This window comes from Calonectris borealis, chromosome 1 (assembly GCF_964195595.1).
Source record: "Calonectris borealis chromosome 1, bCalBor7.hap1.2, whole genome shotgun sequence".
NCBI classification, from domain to species: domain Eukaryota; kingdom Metazoa; phylum Chordata; class Aves; order Procellariiformes; family Procellariidae; genus Calonectris; species Calonectris borealis.
In genome coordinates this window covers 55066540-55092846 of record NC_134312.1, presented here as the reverse complement: position 1 = coordinate 55092846, position 26307 = coordinate 55066540, and the positions used below count along the sequence as shown (strand labels likewise).

Here is a 26307-nt window from a genome sequence, read left to right as displayed (position 1 = left end):
ACCCTAAGTATTGCTCTGCCTGAACCAGCTCATAGCTGAGGATCCAAATTGGAGATGTCAGGTTGGCCGTGGAGGCACTGATGACCTCCTCTTTGCATTAGCCTCTTCCTAGCCCCGGCTGCTCCCTGCATATCTGGCCAAAGCCTGAGGATCTGGCACTGTACAGGGAACTGCATCATCTTGTGTTGAATGGAAAAATCTCCCTTGGGGGCACATCCCATGAGCTAGACACCCAGCAGATTGGCACCTAAGTGCTCTTCAGGATCTGGGCTCTTTTCTGCTGCTTGGAGGTAGATGCTAGAGATTTATTGGCTTTGATGCAGGTGAAGAGAAGGGAATGGGTTTCTTGGCCGGCATTTTTCTCAGTGAGAGAAGCCTGTGTTTGAGTGTGAAGGCAGACAGCTGCCACGATTGCCTGCATAGCTCCTGCATCGCTGCTATCCAAGCCCTGGTTTGGAAGGCCATGTAAAGTATTCCTGGTGAGAGAGGGGCTGGGAAAAACCTACACTCTGCTCCCTGGGCATCACAGCTAGCCATTGCCTAACCAAGCGTAATATACTGTGTGAGACTATGCAGAGGGATCGCAGGAGACATATTTTAAAGAGAACAAATATAGCATTAAAGTGAGTGAGCAAGAGAGTGAGAGACAGAGAGCGTATAGAGTGCATTAAAGTTAATAAAGCATTGCAGGAGTGGGGACTGCATTTCACTGTGAAGGAATCTAATTTAGTGACTCGTAATTGGAGGATAACAGTCCTGCCGGAATGAAGTTAGCTATTCATTTTGCCAAACTCTCAAAGTCTCTTGGTTCTCCTTGTGAGCATCTCTCAGAAAGTGGATCCGTCAGAGAGTTTAGAATCGATTGGCACTTCACACCCGCGGTCCCTTTCAGCCTCCTAAGTGGATTTGGTTCCTCCGGTGCATATTTATTATCTATTTCATTATCTGCTTATTTATCTGGTAATATCAATGCAGGATACGTTCTCTCTGCTTAGCATGGCAATGAGGAAGCAGGTGCTGAGCCTACGTGTTCTCCTGGGCAGGGCAAGATGGAGCCTTTCCCTTGCGCCCTTTCCCTAGGGGTGGCTGGTGCTAGGTAGGACTGTTGGACGGACTTCTAGTTTACCCAAAGTCTTGCCAGTCTTGTTCCTGCTACCATGACTTTCTGTTCGTTTGATAGAGGTATGTGCAGCAGTGAACAGTATGGAAGGGTCCAGTTTCTGGACCCCCAAGACCAGAGGTGTAGTGCAAAGCAGCACAGGGCTGGTGTATTTATTCCAAGTGTGCCTGGCTGCTGAAGAACAGAGTTATGGGCATGAATAGCTGAGCAGGACCTTTTGCGCTGAGGGAGAGTTGTCTTTAGTTTGAAATGCCAGAAATCTCCTTGGGACAGCAGCATGGCCCTGGGTGGACACACCAAGCAGTGCTGCCTCCCACAGGGGCGGTGGGCAGCCGGGGGGAAGCTGCTCTGTTTTTGTCCCCAGACCAGGGGGGGTTGTGATATTTACACTGCATAGGTGCTGCAAGGATTAATTCGTTAGTGTTTGTAAAGTGCCTTGAGGATGAAAAGTGCTGCAGAAATGCGAACTATTATTAAAACAAGCATGAATAAAGAAAGAGCCAGGAACAATCCCACAGGGAACAGTCCCGCTCAGGCAGGGGCTGGAAAGATGACCTCGTCGGGTTTTTCCATTTCTACTGTTATGATTACAAAATAAAGTGGACATGTTCAGGGAAAAGATCGGTGTAACGTCCCTGGCTGTAGTAGCTGAGGGTGAACCTTTGTAAGCTCTGTGGGTCTTTCTGCTTCTGGGCAAAACCAGCTGTCATTTGAGCTTGGAGGGAATGTCTTCCCCACACTACACTGATCCAGTTTTGGCCACGACCACTGGGAAATTTTGTATTCCTGGCTTTTTAAAAAGAAATGAGCCTTGTATGGGTGAAAGGCATATGGCTGACTATACTACAGACTGGAGCATTGTGTGTCCTGGTGGTAGGATGGTTGTATGCAATGGATACACACGTACATACACATCCAGTGGCCTTGCCCATTCGTCCTCACTTTATTCTGGAGGGGCTGTGCTGAGACAGTAAAAGGGAGACCTTATCTGCCTGGTCCCTTCAGCCTCCCTGTCTATACCTCCAGCAGAAGGCCAAACTGATTACAAGCACCAGTAATTCCTTTGTGTTGAGGGTGAGCACTTAGACATGGGCTTGACATAAGCAATTAGTTTCACAAAGACAGCTGATCAGCCATCAAAGGACAATTCTCTATCACTTTTGACTTGGGTCTCAGAGTGATATGGGACCTGAGAGATGACATGATCCCATCTTCTGCTGACAGCTGTTCTCTAAAGTAGAGGCTGGACTGGTCTGACCCCCCTGACTTTAACAGAGCCCTGAATGTAGCCAAAGGGCTGGGCATCAGGCAAGAAGGACTGGTGGGAGGAGGGCTAGTGGCTGACAAATATCAATGGATCTGCCTTGAAGGCTGAGTGCATGATTGACTTCTCAATTAATCACTTTCCCTTTCTCTTACTTTCCCCCTTTCCTTTTTTTTCTTCCTTGCTCAGGGAGTGTAAGAGCCGAAGATGAGGCCCAGGGTGGAGTGCTACTCTCCAAGGTTTTGGCTGGTGCTGGCAGTCCTCGCGACAACAGGGAGCGGGGCCCATGCCCAGAAAAGCCACCCGAGCATTGGCATTGCGGTCATCCTGGTGGGGACCTCAGACGAAGTGGCCATCAAAGATGCCCACGAGAAAGATGACTTCCACCACCTCTCAGTGGTGCCTCGGGTGGAGCTGGTGGCCATGAATGAGACAGATCCCAAGAGCATCATCACCCGCATCTGTGACCTCATGTCAGACCGGAAGATTCAAGGGGTGGTATTCGCTGATGACACAGACCAGGAAGCCATTGCCCAGATCCTGGACTTCATCTCTGCCCAGACCCTCACTCCCATCCTGGGCATCCATGGAGGCTCCTCTATGATCATGGCAGATAAGGTAAATTTGAGCTTCCTTCTATCGCAGACCTGCAGATAGAAACTTAAAACAGAAAGAAATATCTTATTCTGTGATACTTAGGTGTAGTCTCATGGGGCTGAAGGGTTGGGGGATTAGAGAGTCTCAGATTCAAAGAGAGATTAAAAGAGCTAACTGTGTGTAGCACCGCTGAGAAGAGCCTATTAATCATGTGGAATTATCTGCAACAGAGAAAAACTGAGGAGGGAAAGGAGCAGGTAGAAGAGAGCTGCAAAAGAATCAGCCCTTTTCTTCTTCCGTAGGAAGGGTAAAGAGCCCCTGACAATTGTGATTTTTTTTTTTTCCAAAGGTTTTATTTTTGCCTGTGTTTTACCTTAGAAGAGCCAAGGATGCTAGCTTGGTTTTTCCTGCATGCAGCTGGAGGACATTGTGGTATTTTCAGGGACGTTTAATACAGCTCTTACATCTTAACTGGAAAATAATTGAATCTTTAATAAAGCCATCCTCTCTCAGAAGTGTTCATTAGCTCCTGAAGTTAAATAGGTGTTAGCTAAAGCAACTAACCAGTCTGAACCAGTCCAGCTAAGCCTTCCTTGTTTCCACTGCACTACTTTATTCCTTCATATCACTGACATCTCACTGTTTTCCCAGGCCCAGACAGTCTTCTGGGGAATTACTACACAAACAAGCCTTTCCACCACTGCTTACGAACAAGGCAAGGTGCAGAGAGAACAGCATCTTTGGGCAGCTGATAATTCTCGGCTTAGGGGAGCCTCATGGGGGGCAGCTGGACCTGATACAAGTCTTCCCACTGGGAGGAACAGGGGACCCAGCAATTCACGCCTCAGTGTGCATTTGGCCAGCTAGTGTGGCTAACAGTGGCCTCTGGCTGCTGTGGGCCAGTGGGAATATCCGAGAGAAGTGGGCTGCCCTTTTCCCTGCAGGCTCGGTGCCAGGCAGAGTTGGGGTCAAGCCCTTTATTGAGAAGACCCTCTTAACCGCCCTTTGTGCATCGCAAAGAAGTAAACAGGGACACAAGCTGACAGCCTTTTTCTTTTACAGGTCACTCTTAAGCGAATCTGAGACATTTAACTAGGCAGAATCTGGTCTAATTGAATGAAGGGGGAGAATTAAGCTGGCCACTGTGGCAGCTTGTCCTCAGAAAGAGATCTAGCGGGCTGAGAAATCCAGGCACTTTCTGTTTTATTTACCTTGTAAATATATAATCCAGTGCAGGATATCGTAGGTGAGTAGATGGAAATAAATTAATCACAAATTATTTTCTCATGTTTTGACCAACCGTTCAGTAGCCAAATAACATACAGTTAATATGCAGTGTTATTTTCTCGTATCAGCCTTTGAACTAAAATAGTCATTCAATAAAATAGTCACAGGCATTTTTTTCTCTCTTTACTTGAATAGTTGCACATGTGGTAAAGACATTCTGCCCCATTTTACCCACAATGAAGCTTTTCTGTCTTGGAGGACAGTCAGGCAACAATGCTGCATCTCGATGCTCTCCTGCCTGCTGCGTTGCACGGTTATCGATGTCTGTGTAAAACAGGTCTGAAGCATTATTTGAGTGCCGCATTTCACACTTACGGTGGCATTTTACATTCTCTTTGAACAAGCGTAAGCGTTACTGATGCCAGACCTCCTAAGAACTGGGAAAGGGTCCTTGTGACTTTGAACGTGGCAGGCCAAATTCTGATTTCAGATTCCCGCAGTGTAAATCCAGCATAGCCCCATCGCCTTTGGCTGGATTAGATCAGATTTACGCTGTTGTAATTCAAAGAGGAATTTGGCCTATTGAACTTTGCAAAGATTTTTCTTTCTACCTATCTCTAGTCTCTCCTTGGGAAGGCAGCATCTCCTGTGACTGCCCTGTGTACCCCGCTGCCTCGCTTCTACAGAGCGTTCTGGCGGGCAGGCAGCCCACGGGGAGCTCAAAGGTGGAAGCCTTATGAATGCAGACCTCTGTTTTATCAAACTCCCTTTTTTTTTTTTGTAGTTTTGCAGACAGGAGAAGCAGGTTACATACAAAGATCTGCAGTTTTAGGAAAGGCCAAGATTTCTTTTAAACATAAATTGAAAAAGGCTGACCTTTACAGTTTCTAATTCACAGGTGTGTAATCTTTAATGGATAATATTTATTTGATGAATTGAATTAAAATATGGTAGAGAGTAAATACATTGATATTCTACTAAAAATACTGAAGTCAGCCTGGTAAGTCCTGAAACAATCTATTTTCCACAGAGGTGCTTGACAGAGACTTTGCTTTTGGTGACTCTTAGTCACGTTCTTTGCAGATGAGTTGTGTAGCTGGGGTTTGATCCTGCAAGCATGGATTGCTTCTTTCAGCATCCCCTCAACACCCACAGCAGTCAGCTGTGATTGAACTTGCTCAGCATTTCACAGGTTCAGACCTGCACTTATAGCTTTGTTATGCTCCCTGTATGTTTGTGATCAGTAGCGCTAATGCAAACCTAAGGAACGTTACAAACCACTAACGCCTTGGTGTGACAGATAAGCCCCTCTTCTCTGGAGGTTAATGCAAAAAAAACCCCTCAGTCAAACCACCTTCCCTGGAGTAGCATGTGAAATTCTGTTTCACCTTCAATGAGGGTTTAATAAATGTGTCTGGGAGGAAATTTGGGTCCATGTGTAAAAAGGGCTTTGTAATATACCGTGAAGCTGGTAAATTGAGACACGAAAGGGCAGGCAAAAAAAAAAAAAGAAAGAAAAAGGAAAAAAAAGAGGATTTCAAGCCTGAGTTTTCTTTCTCCCCTATATAGACAGAAATGTTTTATAATGTGCACCATAGGCTGGCTTCATCTCAGTTAACATGCATCTGGAAGTTTGCTACCTGCCAGCTGGAGGTCTAGGCATCGTTACAATCAGTGGGGAATGGGCACCACCTGAGGGCAATTCACCCCATCCACCTCAGGGTGCAGTGAAATGCTCATGGGATAGTCCTCTGTCTCCCCACTGATTACTGAAGAAGGCTGTACCTCGGCTTGCTTGTGGTGCCTCAAGTTAAATGCCATGAATCCTGCCCTAGGTATAACATAGCAGGTGGAGGTATGTTGCTGAAAACGTAACATCTGGATTTCCTGATTGTTTTGTTCAAACTCATGCTCTTTAATATTGCATTTGATTAGATTTTGTAGATAATGTTTATATCTTCTTCTTTTCCCAGTGTTTTGCCTTTTTCCTCTGAAAAATAAGTATAGTCATTTGCATATGTTTTTGCTGTTTCTCTCCTTGGTGCTCATGTCTCTAATCCCACCTGTTTAGCTGTTACAAAGTGTTACATTTAATCTCTGCCTAATTTGGCATCGGAAGAAAATGACCAGATGATCTGTGTGCACACTGCGATCTGGGTTTAGTTCCAGGAAAACGGTGAAGCACAGACACACGATGTGCCTCACTCAAGCTCTGGAGAGACTGCTTTGCTGAGGCAGAGTCTTGTCATAGCCAGTTCAGTTCCCTTAGTCTCTGACAAGCGTGCTAGCAGTGACGCCAGACAGCGGGATCTGCAGCACTCATTTTGCCCGGGCTGGGTGGCCTGGGAGTGAGGGCTGAGGGGGTCCAATAGCCCCTGCGTTAGCTCCTCTCAGAGGAGCGAGCCCTGCAGCTGTGGGGCAGGGTAGAAGAATGGCTGCACTGTTTCAGCCCTGCAAGGAAGCACCTGGTCCTTGTTTTGGTGCTGACATCTTGAAAAGGGACTAAGAGCGTAGCATCATCTCGCCTGGACCCCTGAGGAGAAAGGGAATAGCACAGATCACTGATGATCTGTGTTTAATCTGGAATAGCTGAGACGGAGAGGAGAGAGATGTGCACCACCACCAATGCTAGGTTCTTGACATCCAAGAACTCTGTTTGTTGAAGCTCTCTGGTCTCTTCAGTTCGCCTGAAGTTGCCGCACTGACTTTTCTTTTTATAGCTTTGTGTTGCCGATCTTAAGCACTAGTTTGCATTGTCCAGAGAACTGCAATGCACTTGTGACTGGTGAGCATATCTGCTCCCATTCCACTGTTTAAAATAATTTCTCCTTTCTTCCCAGTTGTTTTGAAAGCAGAAATTCAATCCTACCACAGTGTGCAAATAGCTGACGGATGAGGATGCTCTGTGTTAGGAGACTGATGGTGGACGGAAACCTTCAATGCTGCAAACCAAGCTTCAGTTCAGAGAAGCACAAACCAATATCTTGTGTTTGCAGATCCGAGACTAGAAATCTGGGCTGGGCTTTTCTTCGTTATATTTTCAATACTACCTACTACTACTTCTGCCCAGAACTAGGAGGTAAAGGAGCAGTCACAGAAAAGGAAAAAAACAGTAACAATGTACATTTATAGGTATCTTAAGAGCAGAGGGAATTGTTGTTCAGATTTAGGACACTTACTCTGTTGGAAAAGATTTAGCTTCTTGCCTAAAAAATGACCACGCCATTTGGCTGACTGGTCTGTTTGGTAATGATAGACTATTTATTTTTTTTTAAAATAACAGAAAAAGTCAACTTGGTGATAATGAAAGCAGAAAAGGTAAGAGCAGAAAATGCCTTAGGTTCTCTTAGAGCGCAGCTGGTGACCATCACTTTTGGTGGAACTGTCCCTTGCTATTTCTCCACAGACACATTATTTTGCCAAAGCTTCTTGTCCTTTGCAGCTTTACAGTTACACAATGGTGCGCAGGCAGCACCCAGGAAAAACATTGGAAGAACAAGATGATTATGTTTTCCCAGCTGAAAATCATTCTGCTCTGTCTGTGCATCCCTTGCTATTTTCTCTAGGGCTTGCCTGCACAAGCTAGCCATAATAATGGAAATAAAATGGTAGGAAAGAACAATCTATTAAATTGGGCTGTGCCTGTAATAAAATCTGTATAAAAGCTGCATGAAACTAACCTGAAATCTAAAATCCATGATCCTTTCTAGGCCAAGTTCTCCTTCCTTTTCTCACACAGCATAGACTTGACTTTTCTGCTGTTCTCTCCACTACCTCTTTTTTCCCTATTCACACCAAAGCTGAAATTTCTCCTCTGCCTTTCCATCCACGCTTCATAAATCCCTCTCCCCTTTCTTTTTGTTTTCTGTCAAGGTTCCCAAGACATGTTGTCTCTTTCAACGCTGAAGGTTGCTGTGATTGCTCCATGCCTGGGCCATGCTGCTGCAGCAATCGTATTCTTTGGTATTTTGGGGGCGAGCAAGTCTAAACTCGGACAATAGGTATCAAGCACCAGGGAAGAAAACTAGCTGCCGGTCAGAGGGAGCAAAATGATGCTGCAGGTACAGGGAAGCCAAAACTAGTTGGATAAGCTGAGCACCTAGATACACACTGAAATCAGGACAAAGTCAAAGACACTGGGACAGTGCTGCTAAAAGCAGAACATCTGTAATTAAAAGGAAAGCACTTTTACTCTCAGGTTTCCAAAGGTTAAATAATAGAGATGCATAGGGAATGCAAACCTCATTTCTGGATGTAAATTTGTTTCATTTCCACTAGGGATGACATCTGAAATTTTTAGAGCCCTTGTGTGAAGGAAATTCAGTTAAAAAAAAAAAACAAAAAACAAACAAACAAAAGAGAAAGTTCCCTTTGAATGGATTATATGAACTGAAGTGAAATAAATTCCAAACAAAATGCTGCTTAGAAGGGGGGAAAAAAAAAAAGACACATTTTGATCTGCAAACATTGAAAGAGTATGGTTCAGTGTTGTTAGAAGATTTCCATCCCTCTTTTTCCTCTCCAAAGCAAAATTATATGCAGTTCATGTAATTTCACAAAGCATTTTCATTTCTCTGATGATAGTAATAGTTTAAATGTTTCTTAGACTAATCTAGTGATCAGCAAAGAGGAGATTGTTTTAAAAAAATAAGATAAAAAACCCAGCAGTTTCCCTTCAAGCTTTTAATAATTTTATTGAGGACATGATTAATATACTTCTTTTGCTTTTGGTACTTAGTTTTCTTCCACTGCCAAACAAAAGCTCTGTGTAGCTCACAAATAATGAACTAAATATCGTGTGTCCTCAAACTACGAGTCTGCTGCTAAAGTTGGGGAGGGAGAAGAAAGGTAGGTCATGGAGATATAGAGAATAAAAGCCAGTATTGTACGCCAGTGTTGTTTTTTCCCTTGAGTATACACATGTAATAACAGACCAGGTGGAGCCGTAATTTATGTTTACATTTGTGTCTAATCTGTCCATACAAATTTAATTTTTTTCATATAAAGAAAGGGAATATAGGTACCATATTTCTGTGGGGTTTAATTAACATCTGAGAATTTCCCTAGAACAATTTTTATTACTTTACAAATAAATTACAGCACTTAAAATCCCTCAGATATTAGGAAACCTGGAAGTGAACTTTTAAGAGCTTTAACCTCTCCCCAGGGCCATCAAATCCTTCAGTGTTAACTCTCATTTTCTAAACAAGATCTCAAGTACTCCCATCAATATTATTTCAATGAAAAAAAAAAGATTTTTCAAAGAAATGTATTGTTTCTTTTATTAAATATCCTATTAAAATAGTCTGCTTTTAAAATTTTTAACATTTCCCTCTACTTTATATCCCATTTGCTTGGGAGGAACTCCATTTCAAGGCCCTCAGTTTTTTGGGTGTATTGTTTTCAAGACTCACAAGAAAAAAATACAGAGTTTGATTTATTTTTATTTGTCACTTAAAAAAAAAAAGCAACAAGAAATCCCCCTTTAAAAAAAAATAAACAACAAACAAAACCTTATGGAAATGTGACTTTCCTTGAAATATCCCCATCACTTTTTCCACCCCTAATAATTTCTACTGGATGCACTTCAGATCTACCCTGAGCATTGGAAATACAGAGCCTGGGACACCTGAAGCCTGAAGGCACCATCTTTGCTTGAGTGTCACAGGGTTGGGGAGGAGAAAACCTGGAGGGACCATGGTGAGGCTCACACCCTGTCAAGGTGCCCTGGGGTGCTTCTGGGCAGTGGCAGTGCTGGGGCAGGGGTAGGATGCAGAAGGAGAAGCAGCCTATATGGAGGTGCGGATGCCTTCCCTCGGCAGAAGTTGTCCCAGACAACAAACGCCAAGCAAAACCGAAGTCTGATTCCTTTACATCAGCCTTTTGTAGCTATTTATAAGCTGCTTTATTTTGGGTCATAGAATTCTTCTTCCAGGAGTACTGAGTGTTAGTTTTCTTCTGTTGTTATAGTGATGTTTTCTTTCGAGTGACAGAAGGCCTTTCCTTGCCTAGCTCTGAACGTAACCGCTGCAAGCTACCTGAGGGAAAGAGAAGCTGAATTAACCTCTTCCCTGCTAATGTTTAAATGTAGTGTTGCCATTGTCTACCTGGAAATAGAAATATTGAAATATCTGTGAGGAAAATGTTGATTTCCACCCAGCTTAGACCTGGCAAGTGATGGGGCTTTTGTGGAGAAAGTTCTTTCTTGCTAGATTTCTAACCTTGATTTTCACACTGATGATGCTTAGGTAGATCTCCAAATCTGCAAGCACTTATCTAAAGAAAATCTGGGAGCTTGATGAGATCTGACCCATAGTTATTTATAATCATTATTATAACCCTTTTCTTCAAAACAAAAAACCCAACATAAAAATATTAAATCAATTTGTGCCATCCCCAGCCGGACAAGGAGATTAGTTTCTTCATTCTGGAGCAGGCAGTCCTTTATTACAACCCTAAGCAGTTACTTGTCTCACAAAATCTAAATTAATTACACTCAAATTTGTCCCTCCCCTAAACTGGCCTCAAAATGAAATTGAAAACAGGGAGTGTGAAATTGCCCGATGCTGCTGCTTTAGATCTGCGTGTCATTCCCCAGTAACCGCAGGACAGAGAGAAACAATTCTTTCCAGGGAATCTCTTATTCTCTTTGCCTTTTATTTGCCTCATTAACCAAATTTGGAGGGGATGGATTATGAAGGTGTCGTGATTTAACCCCAGCTGGCAACTAAGCCCCACGCAGCCGCTCTCTCACTCCCCCCGGTGGGATGGGGGAGAGAATCGGAAGAGTAAAAGTGAGAAGACTTGTGGGTTGAGATAAAGACAGTTTAATAAGTAAAGCAAAAGCCGCACATACAAAGCAAAGCAAAACAAGGAATTCATTCACTATTTCCCATCGGCAGGCAGGTGTTCAGCCATCTCCAGGAAAGCAGGGTTCCAACGCGTAACAGTTGCTTGGGAAGACAAACGCCATCACTCCGAACGTCCCCCCTTCTTTCTTCTTCCCCCAGCTTTATATTGTTGACCATGATGCCATATGGTATGGAATATCCCTTTGGTCAGTTGGGGTCAGCTGTCCCAGCTGTGTCCCCTCCCAACTTCTTGTGCACCCCCAGCCTACTCGCTGGTGGGGTGGCGTGAGGAGCAACAAAGGCCTTGACTCTGTGTAAGCGCTGCTCAGCAGTGACGAAAACATCTCTGTGTTATCAACACTGTTTTCAGCACAAATGCAAAACATCGTCCCATACTAGCTACTATAAAGAACATTAACTCTATCTCAGCCAAAACCAGCACATTCTCCACTCCTTATTCCATACCATTTGCATCAAGGGAATTACATATAGACAGGCTGGAAAAAAACAGGGTGCAGAAAAAGATATAATTGTAGTCTGTGAATCTGTTAAGGGTTTGGAGGAACTGATATATGAAGAAGGCTGAAACAGCTATACATGCATATTGTAGATTGGCTGAACAATGAGTCAGGGTATGATTTATATATGCAGTGAATAGAGGTAGACTAAGATTAGAGAAAATAATGCTTGGTGTAGCTGTCAGAAGTAGAAGTAGGAGCGACAGGATAAAGTTGAGAAAAGATATTAAATGATATATTATGATATGTTAAATGATAATATTAAATGATATATATGTGTATTAAGAAAAAAGTTCAGACACTGAGTTTTATTACGATGTGCTCTAGGCTCCTTAGCGAAGAGCGTGGAAACCACATTGCTTCAGCCGTTTTCAACCAGGACTGAACTAAGCGATGGAGAATGTATTAGAAAGCTAGAGTGGAGGAGAAAGAGGATGAACAAGATGAGAGACAGGAAATATTCTGAATCTAGGATTGTGGAGGGAAAAAAAAAGGGAGGGGGAAGAGAGGGTTTGATTGAAGTAAGTTCTGAGAGTGACTGGAAAAAAAAATACCCTAAAGACTCTGTCGAGGCAATTTTTCTCTGTGCTTTGGCAATAGCTTCTAGCTGTGTGTTTATGAGGTTCCTGATAACAACAATAAATATATGTTTCAGAGGAAAAGGGGAAGAAGGAATAAAGGAGATGGAGAGTCTAAAGGTGGGCAGGAAAAAAGCAAAAAAGGCAGGCGCACACAGTGAGGAGGACTGATCTACAGGGTGCCAGCAGAATCAAGCAGGTCTGGTAGACCAGAGTCCTCCTTGTAGCTCTGCTCTAAAACATGACTTTAAGACAGTTGCTCAACTTCTGTCTACAGCAATTTGCCCTTTGCAAGAAGACCGTAACAATGTTTTTGTGAAGTACTTTGAGCTCTACAAAAGGCAAAGGCTACCTAATTGCTAGGGAGCAATTAATGGATTTTTCTAGCTGAAGTAAATACAATGCTTGATATGAAAATCTGGACTCCAGGAGGAGAAGCCGTAACCCCCACTAGAGGTGGTTGAATAGCTGCGGCATGCAGGAGTGCTTATTGTATGCAGGGCTGATAGTCCTGTCTATTGTAAGCTTGCCCAGCATTCCCCATTATAAGGTTCTCTTGGGGGTTTCCTGTAACTTTGCCAGACTATGACTGTTTGAGCAAAGTTTCCTATGCCAGGTGTATGCCTCAAGCTGATTGATTTATTTTGCTATTTATTTGGAAAATAAAACAGCTCTCTCTGAAAACATGGCACAGGAAGATACATGCTTTACCCATGTTGCAAGCGCTGGCACGTTTTCCTCTGAAGGTTCTGCCTGACCACCAGTGGTCCTCGGAGCAAGGGCTCAGGTCTGGAGAGGGTGTCTTGCAGGGGAGGACTATTAACCAGAAATGTACTTTTGCTACCACTGCATAGGTTGCCCAAAGTTTGGCCTTGTTATAAACGCGAGAAACAGCAGAGTCTTTTTAGATGTTTGCCACGTGTCTCTCAAAGAGGTCTTGTCCTTGCAAGCTGTGCTTCACAACTGCCCTTGGACCTGGGGGCTGCACAGGCCATGCTGGGGCTAGGGCTCTTCTGTGGGGTCCCAGTGGGATCCAGCCGGGAGAAATGCACTGTGCAGCAGGGGATCTGGGCTGGAGCATGGGTGAGGTTGGGGGGCACAGATGGTGTGATGAGCCAGTGCGGAGGAGGAGCATCTGGAAGACATTCTGAAAGAAGGAGAGGGGCAGGGGGGCTGGAAAAAGGTGGGAAGCAGGAGATGGGGAATAGGAAAAGGCAGAGAGGGAGAGTAAAGAGGAGGAGATGTGCCTGCCCAGGTGACGCTGCCTGGCTTGCCACGGGAGCAAGAGCTGGGGAGCTGGGGGTGGCAGCACCACTGAGCAAACTGGACGTGGGGTGTGAAACAGGGGTGGAAAGCTGTCGGGTAGAAACTGGGTGAGAAGAGTGGGCCTGGGCTGCAGCAGGGCACAGGGCAGTGGGATCGGGCAGCGATGCTTTCCCTGTGAGCGCTACCTCCCCCTCCGGTCAGACAGAAATATTCCCTTCCCGCTCTGCACTGAGCCACAAAGGGAGTCAGAAACGGCTCCTCGGCGGGGGGACGGGGACACTGGCATCAGTGCTCCCCCCTGGGGAAAGGCCAGCGGGTCTCCCAAAGCATGCCTGGGGCTGGCTCGGCCGTGCCCCCCCATAGCCAGCATGTCCTGTGCTGGGGCCCCAGGCCTGGTGGGGACAGGGAAAAGCTCCTGGGAGGAGAGGGCAAGCCCCCTGCAGCCTCCACCAGCTGCCAGCTGCCTGGCTCAGGACCAGCGTGGCCACTGCCAAGCCTCTGGACTGGTGAGGACAGACAGAAGCTGTTAGAAGGATGCTCTGTGATGGAGCTGCCAGCACCTCCAGGTGCGTGCTCGTGCAGCGTCGTGCTTTGTCCCGGCTCTCGCTCGGGCGCTCGCTTTGCTGCTCGCTTTCTGCGGAGGCAGAGCTGCGTCCTTACCCCCCGGCTTGCTGCAGCAGTACGGAGGTGTGGGCTGAAGAGCCACATGGTGTGGCCCTGCCACGGAGCTGGGCAGCGTGTCCACCGGGCTGCCAGCCTTGCTGGGTCTCAAATCCTGCTCCACGCCTGCCCCCCTTCCCCTCCTCTCGCTTCTTGTGCTTCCCTTCCTCTCACCCTCTCCTGTCTGTCACTCTACCCATTTCTTAATTATTGTTTGCACTGTGCTTTGAAAATGCAGTGTGCTGTATAAATGTTAAGTGTTTTTATTATTATTATTATTTCTCCTTTTTCATTTGCATCCCTCACCCTCTCTTCTCTCGCTATTGTGGCTTCCAGAGAGAACGTGTGGGCTTACATTATTTATAGCTGTGTGAGAGTAATTACAGAAATGATTTAATTACTCAGTTAATACCGTTCTCCACATCACCAGCTTGACAAGCTGGTGATCCTCTCACCGCAGCTGAATGCAATCTAGTGTTGTCTATACCACGTCACGGACGAGTGGGTAAGGGGAGGCGAAGCTTGGGGAAAGGTTTGTGACAGCCTTGCACGTTGCTGGTTACTCCCCTCAGGCTAAGGGACGAGGCTGCTGAGCCCATGGGGACCTGGCCAGGGGTGACATGTGGTGCCACCTCAGCTGGGGCAGAGCTGCCCGTGAGGATGTGGTGTGCGGGGAGGGTTCCTGGCTCCCGGCTGATGGGGGCTCCCTCCAACACAAACCTACTTGAGCTGAAGTTTCAATGTTGGTGTGTTGCGTTAACCAGCTCTTCACATTTATCAAAGGTCAGAGATCTGGGAGAGATTTATTGTCTTAACTTTTATTTAAGTCTACCAAATCATGGGGTTCACACACCCTGCATGGGGCTGAGTGCGAGGTAAAATTACTATTGCCAGAAATGTTCTTCCTTGCAAGTGGCCACATGTAGCTCTGACCCTCTTGAAATAAATGAGTTTTCCCTCCAAAGGGGATGGCCTCCTCTTGCTGAGACTCCCCCCATTGGAAATACAGTGTTTCCATCACTTCCAGTTCAGGAAGGCTTGTGGGGAGCAGGGAATCTCCTGTTGATGGTGCATTATGGAAGGAGGTTGAGAGAGGAGAGTACACACTTTCCTTCAGGGGATGCACTGAGCCGATGGTTACCAATACCTTTTAGTTATCTACTAGAGACAGTTAAATGAAACCCCACGAACCACCTACTGAGCTCAGGAGAAACTTAAGGAAGATGATCCTCTTCTGAAGATACTGTAGATAAAAAGGAGGGGTCAATGGATTCTTAACAAAGGAGACAGTCGCTCGGGAAGTGGAGAGAGAGGCTCTTGTTGGATAATGGTGCATTTGTCAGATAACGGTGTATGGAGAGAGCATCTCTCAGAAGTGCCTGCCTTCCATGTCTCCAAGTTGCCTGGCTTCATTTGGGCTCCTTCACGGCCCGGGCTGTGGGCCAGGCTCAGCCTGTTCCTCGGCGCGGCAGGGCTGGGTGGGCGGCGGGAGGCTTGGGAACAGGTGGCATCGGGGCTGGTGGAGTGGAGCGCCTTTTCCACGTGGCACTGCCTGGCAAGCTGCCAGGCGCACGACACCTGGTATCTGGATGGGCTCTGCCCACCTTCCAGGAAGCGATGGCAATCGAAGAAGTAGGCTAAAGTGTTTTGAGTGTGAACAGTGACTATAGGTGTTTTTTTTTTTCAACATCCAACATGAGACAGGTTAAGGCAGCGCAAATTTGAAAAAATGCTGGGCATCTCCACCTTCTGAAAATTGTGCCTTTCATGTTGTATCTCCGAATGGACACCCAGAGTCCCTCATCGCTTTTGCAAAGCGATCCACACTAGAGGCTTTTCTTTTTTTCTCCCCCCCCCTCATCTGGCACAATTGAAAGTGAATTTTATGACCTGACGTTGGAACAGCTTGTTGAGAAGACAGAGTGCGTGGAAGGGTGATGGAACAAGTAATTTTGTCAGCTCCCAAATGAATGAATCCTGTTTTCGGTGGATTCACATCTCATGGTTAATTGACTCTTTAACTGAATTATATAATAAGACTGTAATGTGAGCTCAGCCCTTAGTAGACACCAGAGAGTCCACAGAGGAGAGAACCTGACCTGCGTGAAGAGATTTCAGAAGAGCTGAACTCATCCTTCCCCAACGGTGAGGACTGGGGTCATTAAAAGGATCTCATTTCTCCACCCACTGCCCTATTTCAACTGGAAGATGTCCAGTCCAAATAAGTGGGTGTGCCCATAGCAGCTTCAATTTTTCAGGAGCTGGCTACACCTCCTCCCTACAATAATTCCATTTCCCCCAGGTCTTTTATTGCTTTTCTCCCAGTTTCTGCTGTGTCTTTTATACCCCCTGCCTGGGCAAGAGAGAGATGTGCTGTGATGCCATGGGGGCTGTGTGTACAGGGGCTGCCCGCTACAGGCATGCTGCCAGGTCAGGATGAAGTTTATTTGATTGCCCAGTGAGCCTTTGACTGTCAGTGGGTGAATCACACACAGTGCTGTGGGGCCAGACGAAGACTTTGGAACTGCGTGCTGTTGCGGGCTGTATTTTGTACAGCACTATAGGAATTTAATTCTCCTTGAGTCCTCTGCCCCTTTGTCAAATCAGGTGGAAATTGGCCAGCAGGTTCAAGAGTTACTGGGAAGCCTGACTCATGTACACACAACACCCCCCGCCCCCAGGTTTGCAAGAGCCTCGTTTCCTAAAGAAAACAAACTAAAAATGCACACAGAAGGTGGGCAAAGACCTGTGTCAGAGTGTCTCACTTGTGATTTCTGCACAAGTGACCCATGCACATTGTGTCCCAAACACGCTTGCAGCGTGCTCGCCCTGCCACGTGCTCCTACGGTGACTCACTCTGATTCAGACCCAGCGCGGTCCTGCTCTGTGATCCGCACAGACGAGCGTGTAATGCGAGCGGTGCTGTCTCTCGGGGTTGGACATTTGGTTCACACTTGTGCTCGGCGCACATGTGTGCGCTCTGTGACTCACGCTACCGCACCGTGGTGGCTTGGATCGCAGCAGCAAATGAGACATAGTCAGGAACAGGCACTTGCTCAGTGTCGTGTGCTCCTATCGGTTAGCTTTTGAAGGAGAACGTGGCACAATGTTTGGAGATTTTAATATTTCTATCCCAAAACAGACCTTTTGAGAAAAGAAATTAGCCTGATGATAGCAGCAGTAATTGGATTATTCGGTTAGTATCCTCTGTGGAAGAGGAGCGCATGTGCCTTTGACTATATATTCAATGCAGAGACTTAAAAATTGCACTTAAAAAGTGAATTGCACCTTGGCTTTCTTCATAACTGACAGGCAGACATCTGTTACCTGCCCCATTTTTTTCTGCCTTTGGGCTGGCTGAGCTTTCTGTCTAGCCTTATTCTTAGCCTTGTGGCAAGGTTACAGCAAACTGTGGTGGTTTGGGTTCCTCAAGTGGCACTGAAGGAGATCAGGGCATACTCTAACCAGCGGGTGCCTTGGGTGGGCTAAGGAGGAGCCAGCCAGAGGGTTAAAATAAGGGAGTATGTATCCCTTGATCTAGAGGTGGGGTGTGCTGAAAGGGCTGAACCCTGGGAAGGGGAGAGATGGGAACGTCTGAAAAGCGTAATGAGATGAAATGCAGGGAAGTGCACAGCAAACTTTGGACATGTCTCTGAGCAGTGAGTCCTTTTTGGCTCTATGGACTAACCTCCTGCCGTTGCAGTCTGAACACTGAATTTATAATGGGACTGACGAAGTTGGAGTATGTGCATGCCTGGAGGAGACAGCACTGCTGAGGTGGAAGGAGATAGGGAGGAACTGGACAGAGGATGAACTAGCCAGCCTTCTATTTCTGCTCGTTTTGGTAATCTGAGAGACTCCCCAAACTCATGTGGTCTCCCTCCTTTTTGTTTTAAAAGTCTGACTATCTTTTGGTAAACTTTTGCTTGTTTGGAATCTGCCAGGTGAGTTTTGCTGGGCTTTGGGCACATCTAAATGTTTGATACAGCCATTACCTGGCTAGAGATGTAATTTTTTTTGCTAGTCAGTTGGTTCCTTAATTTAGATTTAATAAGTCACTTTGTGCTCCATTAATTAGGCCTTCATGCAAAATGTTTAATGCCGAAGTGTGTTCGCCTGCAGATGGTGGAACAGCTTCATTTAGGGAATGGCTAGAGACCTCACTGGGCTGCGATGTTCCTTGTGCCCATGGTCCATTCTCCCCCAATGAGCCATGCTGCCGTTAACCTTCGCTGTCTCCATGTCCTGGCATGAGGCCACGGGGCTCATCTTCACCAGGGCTTGTCCCAGCCATTCTCTCTGTCTGATCCCTCTGCCCTTGCCTGAGCTCCCTTGGAAGGTTTTATGCGCACGTGCGGATTTTAAGATTCATCTGCTTAATTGTTATAAACTGAGGCTGTGGCTGGCAGCTTTCTCGCCAGAGGCAAAACAGGCTGGCAAACCCGTGCTGTGATACCGACCACCGGGAGGAGAAATGGAGGTTGTGAGTGGTATGTGTCTCCTGCTGTGCTTAGGGCCACATTTCTGTCCGACAGTGTCGCTCACGGGTCACTGTACTGGTCCAGCAGTGTGTTGCTCTATGTCTTGAGACATGCCTGTAATAATACTCAGTAATATACAATACAAGCCGTGGGGAAGCATTTTGTGCTTCCAGAGTGCCAGTAGCCAGCCAGCAGCTCCTGCCGTGCTGCTGCTATAAAATACACAAATCTCTCGAATCATATATTGATGCCTTTTTTGTTTGGTAGTAGAGGAGTGAATTTAGTTTTTCCTTTTCCACCTCTCCTGGTCTAGTCTAGATGGCAATATTAGGAAAAGGGTTTTCTTGCTTGGCATGTTTGGGTTTCTGTGGCAAGGGAGAAGTGGTTTTGTATGGGAACAGGTAACAGCGGGTGGAAGACGTGTGGCTCTGTCTCTGTGTAACCATGCCTGTGCAGAGCATGTCCTCTCCTCCTCCATGCTGCATGCATCCCTGCTATCAAGGAGTCCTTTTGGCCAAATGTTTTGCTGCCATTGATGAATAAATTGGATAGGGAATTTAGCTGACATGAGTAGCTTAGACACAAGATGACAAGGATCTTGTGACAATCAATTTACCTTTTTGCACTTAGGAATCTGCAGGGGATGGTCCTCTGGGAACTCATCCCCTGGGATTTGTTCCTTCAGTTACAAGGAGGGAACCTCCAGAGGATAAAGTCATATTCTGATATTCCTTCCCCGCGCTCATCTGACCTTATTATTCTTCGTACTGGTTCACCTCCATGTGCTAGCACCCTTTAAGGGATAACCCTGCAGAATGGGTGGGACTTCTCGTGGGGGCTGAGAAAAGGTGGCAGGACTGCGCCAGGGGTAAGAAAAGGATGAGGAGACCTGCTGAATGGGAGTGTTCGACAAGAGGCAGCAGTGTGGAGGAAGGGCTTAGGGTACCCTGAGAGTGAGGGTGGAAGGAGGCGAGGGTGTGGGAAGAGGAGGTTTGACATGATATTCAGAGTAATTCATAGACTAAAGCAGGCAGAAAGGTCTCAGGGTGAGATCAGATAATTAATTAACGACTGCAGGGATGCATCCTCTATGTGCATTGTGTGACTTCCAGTAAGCGTATGTCTCCCACCACTTCTTTTGCTTACCCCATGACCAGATGTGCTCAGCAGCTCTCAGCTCTTTTGCAAACATCCCGTATGTGCCTTCTCAAGGCCACGGACCAGAGGCTGGAGCTGCTGGTGGCTACTGTCACCCTGTACCGTGTTGCCACCTCCTTGGTGACATGCGCTGCCACCCTGCACTGTGGTTTGCCATGCATTCCCAGTTTCTGCGTTGTCCTGGGAAGTGTCTGTAGGGGGCTTTAAAGAAAGGAATGGGGGCTCCAGTTGCCTTTTCTCCCCCTGTTGCCCAGGAGGCAGGATCTGGCCCTGCTGCTGGTGAGCACCAGGCTGGGGAGGGAAGGCAGTGCGGGGAGGAAGGGGTGACTCATTCTCCAGAAACGAAGAAAATGCACAAAAATGTGTCTGCACCTAAAGATTGGGAAAAAAAATACAACTTAAGACTCAAAAGGTTCACTTCAGTTGCCAGAGTACCCCCAGAGGAAAACTCTTTGTTGCCAAATACTTTCCCTTCCACAGCCCCATTATTTTTTTCCCCTTAGTATTTTCCCTTAATGGTTGAATCGTTTAACACCACATACAAAGTCGGATCTGGCCGCTCTGGAGTGATTCTGGGTTGCCATGGCAATGAGGCCTGTCGCTCCAAATTAGGACATTTTTCCTGCTGCCTTTTCTGTGCGAGGCTTTCTCTCATCTCTTTTTCTCTTACTCTCCCTTGATGTCTGAAGTGCTGAGCGCTGCCTCCTCTCTCGCACGCTCCCTGAAAGGGATCAGACTTTGCCCATCTGAATTAATTCCTCTGAAGCCCGTGCCAGCCTGGCGTGTGCCGGCTCTGCGAGGACCAACTTTGCGCTCCTCAACGAACCCGCCACAGGATCGGGGCGAGGAGGGGTAGGAGAGGTGTAAAGGTGGTGAGGTTAGCGGGGGACGGCAGTGTGTGACCGTGGCGTGTTTATTCCCTGCTCGGTACACCATTGCCTCATTAATTAGTGATACTTCCTCAGAATATTCTCCAAGCATTCTGTAAGTTATGGCTTGGGACTTTCTAAGCTAGTTGGTGTGTCTTTGTATTTAGTAGCGTTGGATAGGTTTTTCTTCCATACACTTACCCACATGCAAATTCTTGGCATTTGCAAACCCATGCACATTTTTAGCATCCGAAAGACAAGGGGTTTCACCACTTAACTGCTCATGGGGTGAAGAAGTTCTTTGTTGGCAACTTGCCGCTTGGCATTCTCGTTCCATATCCCCTCATTCTTTTCTGGAAAAAAATAGCTAATGGTTTTTCCCTCTTCACCTTCTCTATCCAGCCCCTGATCTTATAAGTTCTTACCATATTCCCCCCTAGCTGTCACTTTTCTGCAGGCGAATTGTAATTTATATAGTTGATTCTCAGGAAGACCTTTCCAGTTGTGTCATCCATCCTCATACCTTTTTTGCCTCTTCTGCATCCCTTTGGGGAAGGAATTCAACCGAGACCCTCCGATGGAAACAAGGAAGATCTGTAGACCGTGGGTATTACTTGCAGTGTCTAACTGAGCTGGCCCTGACACAGATACAACCCGCCCTGTGCTGTCCTGAGGGATTGTTTTTAGCTCTGCCCTCTGAGATGTGGGTAAGAGATGTAGGTGCCCATCACTGTTATAAAGACGATGGAGCCAAACGGTTCTTGGTAGTGCCAGACAGTGTAATGAGAGGCCATGGCAGCTCCTTGGACATCAGGAAAAAATTTTTCAGTGGTGGTGGTGCAGTGCTGGAACAAGGGTCCTGAGGTCAGCCACAGCTGATCGTATTTGGTGTTGGTGATGGTCTCAATGCGAGGGGATCCTTCAAGGCCCCGTTCTGCCAGCGTTTCTGTGATGCCATGAAGAGGCATTAAGACGCCCCAGGAGTGATACGTGAGTCTGAGGTGCAGAAACTTTCTAGAATTGCACAAAAACTCTTTGTGACTCTTTTTTCCCCTGCGATTTCAGTTTATATTGGCATTGATCTATTAGGTTTGTGTCCCTTCGCTGCGTCCCTCTAGCAAGCACACTGCAAGCTTTTGAGCTGTGATGCTGAGCAGGCGGGTGTTTAGCACTCTCTGACCCAGGAGCAGATCCTGTATCCCTGGGAAGCTGCAACGTGCTGAGTAGCTGCTGCAGAAGTGCCCTGATGTCACTGTCAGCCTCCTGGCTGTGGCACGCCAGCGCTGCCTGCCCAGCTGCACGGGACGCTCGAGCAAGCCCCCGCTAGCAGAGAGCAAGGCGCGGGGCATGGCTTGGAGCAAGCTTGGTTTGCTGAGCAGAACAGCAGCTGGGTTATGGGGAAGGATGCAACAGAGGTCTTGTAGAAACAACTGACACCTGAATCATTGCATGCCTGGGAGAGGGAAAAGCCAATTAAAACAACAATTAAAAAGAACAGAGCAAAGCTCCTAAGACTTCCTGTAATTGCAACAGATGTATCTGAAGCTTCCTCAGGTGATGAGTGGGTTTTGGTGGTGCAAGCTGGAAAGATGGCTGAAAACTTAGATGTGCTGGGATGTGGAGGCAGGATGCTTCCCAAACACCAATCTGCTTCCTAAACTTTCAGTACTTTCTTCTTCTTGTTGTACCTGAGATATCCTGAAACTTTTCTTTCTTGTAATGCTATTATTTCAGGTGCTTGCCCTGTCTGGAATGCAGAGAGAACTTCAGCAGTTGGAATATGCAGGATTTAAAGGCTGAATTTCTAGTCACTTTATTTTATGTCTGCCCTGACCCTAACTGTTTCTGGCCCCAGCATCTTCATTGTTGTGCTGCTCTCGTACCTTCATGACTTAGAGAATATTAAGATTGAAAATGAATGGGGAAAAAGTATCTGGACTTAACAAAATAGTGGTGGGGTGTGTGTGTTTGGGGAGGTTACTGTGAAAATAATTTATTCTAAAAGGGGCTTGCAGAATGGAGGGGATTTCAAAGGCTTTGTTTAACATTAATAATGCGACATTATACATGTAAATGCCATTATTAAAAGCTTCTGCGTATTTCAGTGAAAATAATTAGAAAGAAAATTTTGGGGCAACTTGTGTAAATCAAACCAAGAGAATGAGCTGATGGCAAGAATGAATAACTATTCCCTTGCCTCCTGCTGCATCCCTGCCTTAATTTCTACTGCCTCCTTTCCCCTGATCTAGAAGAAACAAATAGCCCCCAAACAAAACAAGAACAAAATGAGCATTTGGTGCTCTGAGCATTATCTAGAAAGAGGGAACTGCAGTTCTCTCTCTGAGTGGCTAGGAGAATTGAGGGAGGACTAAAGGAAAAGCAACATGAAGAAACTCTCAGGCCTCCCTAGAAGTGCAAAGAATTTAAATCAGTGCTTGTAAAATGCAATGATGAATAAGACAGGAGGGTAAAATTCTTGCCTGTAATACCCAAGTACTTGAAGTTTTTGCCAGAGGGGAACATTTTCACCCCCTTGCTTTCCTTGAGAAACAATTCCCTTTAAATTAGATTGAAAAATGCAAGATGACTCTTTATGTGTGGATTACTGCTACAGGATGACTGCCAAAACAGTCAACTACAGTGAACAAAATAGGAAATATAATTATTGCTGCAATTTCAGATCACAGAGAAAGAATTGTAGCCGCCTCTAGGAAAAACAGAGACGTAGCATCTGAAGGAAACAAAATTTTAATTTTCCCAGCCATGGAGTCCCACAGGAGAGAGCTCATGGGGATGAGGAGAGCTTTCAAAAAACGATGAAGTTGAGACTGCAATCCAGTATGCGTGTGCAATATCCACACGCTTCTGTGCGACAGAAAATGTACGGGGACAGCACACTTGGATTCTGCATGCTGATATAATGCATGCGTCTCCAGCTCCTTGGCAGATCCTTATGGACTCCAGTAAGGCTCTTCACAGGCATGGCAGAAACTGCTGTGCAGTCAGCAGTGGGATCAGAGCCCAAAGCAGCTAAATGCTGCTAACCAAAACCGAGGAGGGAACCAGAGCCTTTGGATGGAGATGAAGGGAAAGAATGAAAATTAGAGTCCACTTATGAGTTCCTCTTGCAAAAGCTCGTGCTGATCATTTGTCATTTTAACTGCTATCAGCATTTTAAGGGGCATATTCTACTTTGTTCTTTCTTTGGGGACAGGCACTTAAAGTATCTGAAGATTATAGAATGTGAATAGTGTACGAATATATGCTCAGTGTACTGGTGTATACGAAACGTTTCTAAATGTATAGTAGAGCTGCCTGAAAGGTTTTCCAGTGGAACAATTTTCTGCTGGAAAATGTTGATTCTACAGTATTGGAAAGTCCCCTGGGAACGTGTCAGGCCTGTCACAACTGTGGATGGAAAGGAGGCAGGTTGGTCGGTCTGCAGAGAGGCCGTGTGGCTCTTCCAGATCCCTCGCCTGCCAGCTGAGTAGATGACAGGCTAAAAAAACCCAATCTTTTTGTGGTGTCCCGAAATGGAGTTTCTCAGGTATTTCTCTTTTGTAAATTATGTCAAATATTTGACTTTTCGTACATGATAATGGGAGAACTTTTTGCCCTCCGACTACAAACAAAATGGCAATTCTGTTTTCTTGCCAGCTCAAGAAATGCAGCGCAATGACCCGCATGTTCCCCTTCGGACGAAATCCACTGTTGGAATGCCCCTCAAGCTGCTCTGGTGCCTTTCTCATCAGCAAAAGCCCAAAACACGCAGGGCCCATCGCTATCGAAACTCTCTCTCGATCCTGGTAGTCTGCAGCCTTTTCGGCCTCACCCCCCCCCCATCACCACCCACTACACAGATGCTTCCCCATCCTAAGGACGTATTTAGGTGCAGGGTGTAGGGTGGCATGGGGCAAAGGGGAAGAGCTGGCTACCTACAGAAAGCATGGGGGGTGGAGGAAGAAAAATACTATGTGTGGTTCCCCTGGTACTTCTTTTTCTGCTGGGAGTCCCCCCTTTGGTCTGAGGACCCATATCCCTTTGTCTGAGGGGCAGCGGTGGCCTGTGGGGCTTGTAGTGGGGAGAGAGGGGAGATGTGGCAGTGGGGATTTGTAAGTGCAGGATGATACAGCCTGTGACAGCAATACTGGGGAGACAGAGGCTGTGTTTGCTAGGAGCAGTGAGGGGACATCGAGCTGAAGCTGTCAGAGATCTGGGGAAGGCAGATGGGATTTGGGGGCAGGACAGGCAGAGATGCAAGAGATTTCCATTCTGAGGACACGCGCATGGTATGTCGGAGAGGGGCTGTGCTCAGCGCTCAGTGCTGACGTCTTGTGTAACATCTTATTCTGCTGCGTTCAGTGGGAGCTTGTGTGGGTCCAGGATGTCATGTCTGCATACTTGTGTCTGCAAATATATCTTTGGGAGAGTCTAGATAAAAAAAGGATGCTTTTTGACTTTGCTACGACATGCTGCTGCCTGGGCCTAGTGTATCTAAACCTATGAAAAAGTTATATCCTTTTCCCGTATAGGTCTGTCTTCTTCTCTCCAAGTCCTGATGAGTAGCACGGTGGGTAGGACAGGTGCTTTGCTTAGACTCTGTATGGTGATTGTCCAGGATGCTTATAATTTTACCTTCTGCAATTGGACTTATCTGCAATTTGATGCATTGTGTGACTGTGAGTAGGGTGACCTTTGCGGATCTTCTTGGTCACCGTGCAAAGCAATGTCGGTCCAAACTACATTGCTATGGATAATATCCAGGGAATATGGGGGTGCAGAAATGACAGCTCTGTGAGGGGCATGGCTCATAAAATAACTGAGCCAGATGTGCCTTTAAAGGGAGTCCATTCTGCAGCTGCGCATGGGTGACTGAATCTGCTTCCAAAGTTTGTAATAAGGATGGCCAATCACTCACCAATAGCATCTGCTTGTGTTTCTGCATGACCAGAAGCCCTTGGAAAATGGAATGATCACCAGGCTTTTTCAAGAAAGGCTCGGGCATCACCAGAAATGTATTTGTTGTGGTTTAACCAGACAGGCAGCCAGACACCACACAGCCGCTCGCTCACTCACTCTGCCCCCCCCAGTGGGATGGGGGAAAGAATCAGAAAAAAAAGTAAAATTTGTGGATTGAGATAAAGACCGTTTAATAGAACAGAAAAGGAAGGGAAAATAATAATGATAATAATAATAATAATAATAATGATGATGATGATGATGATGATTATGCACAATGCAATTGCTCACCACCTGCTGACCAATGCCCAGCCAGTCCCCGAGCAGCGATCACCCCTCCCTGGCCAACCCCCCAGCTTATATACTGAGCATGCCGTCATATGGTATGGAATATCCCGTTGACCAGTTGGGTCAGCTGTCCTGGCTGTGTCCCCTCCCAGCTGCTTGTGCACCTGGCAGAGCATGGGAAACTGAAAAGCCCTTGACTAGGGTAAACACTGCTTAGCAACGACTAAAACATCAGTTTGTTATCAACATTATTCTTGTACTAAATCCAAAACACAGCGCTATACCAGGAAGAAAATTAACTCTATCCCAGCTGAAACCAGGACAATATTCTAAAACAGGCCATGTATGGGCAAATCCCGCACATAAGGGTAATGTTGATTTGTAATGTATGTTTCTTTTTGAGCGGCTTCTGACTAGTCATTTCTGAGCTGCCTGAGCAAGCCCTTGCACAGAGGACATGTTCTCCAGGGC

At 46.3% G+C, this 26307-nt stretch overlaps 1 protein-coding gene across 1 annotated transcript in view; it reads left to right on the top strand.

The window, feature by feature from the left end:
- GRIN2B (glutamate ionotropic receptor NMDA type subunit 2B) overlaps positions 1-26307 on the top strand; it is a 203962-nt gene that overhangs the window by 34329 nt on the left and 143326 nt on the right. Inside the window, exon 2 of the mRNA XM_075153102.1 lies at positions 2574-3002. Within this exon, the coding sequence (XP_075009203.1) occupies positions 2592-3002 (411 nt within the window). The 5' untranslated portion in view covers positions 2574-2591. The remainder of the gene's footprint in view (positions 1-2573; positions 3003-26307) is intronic.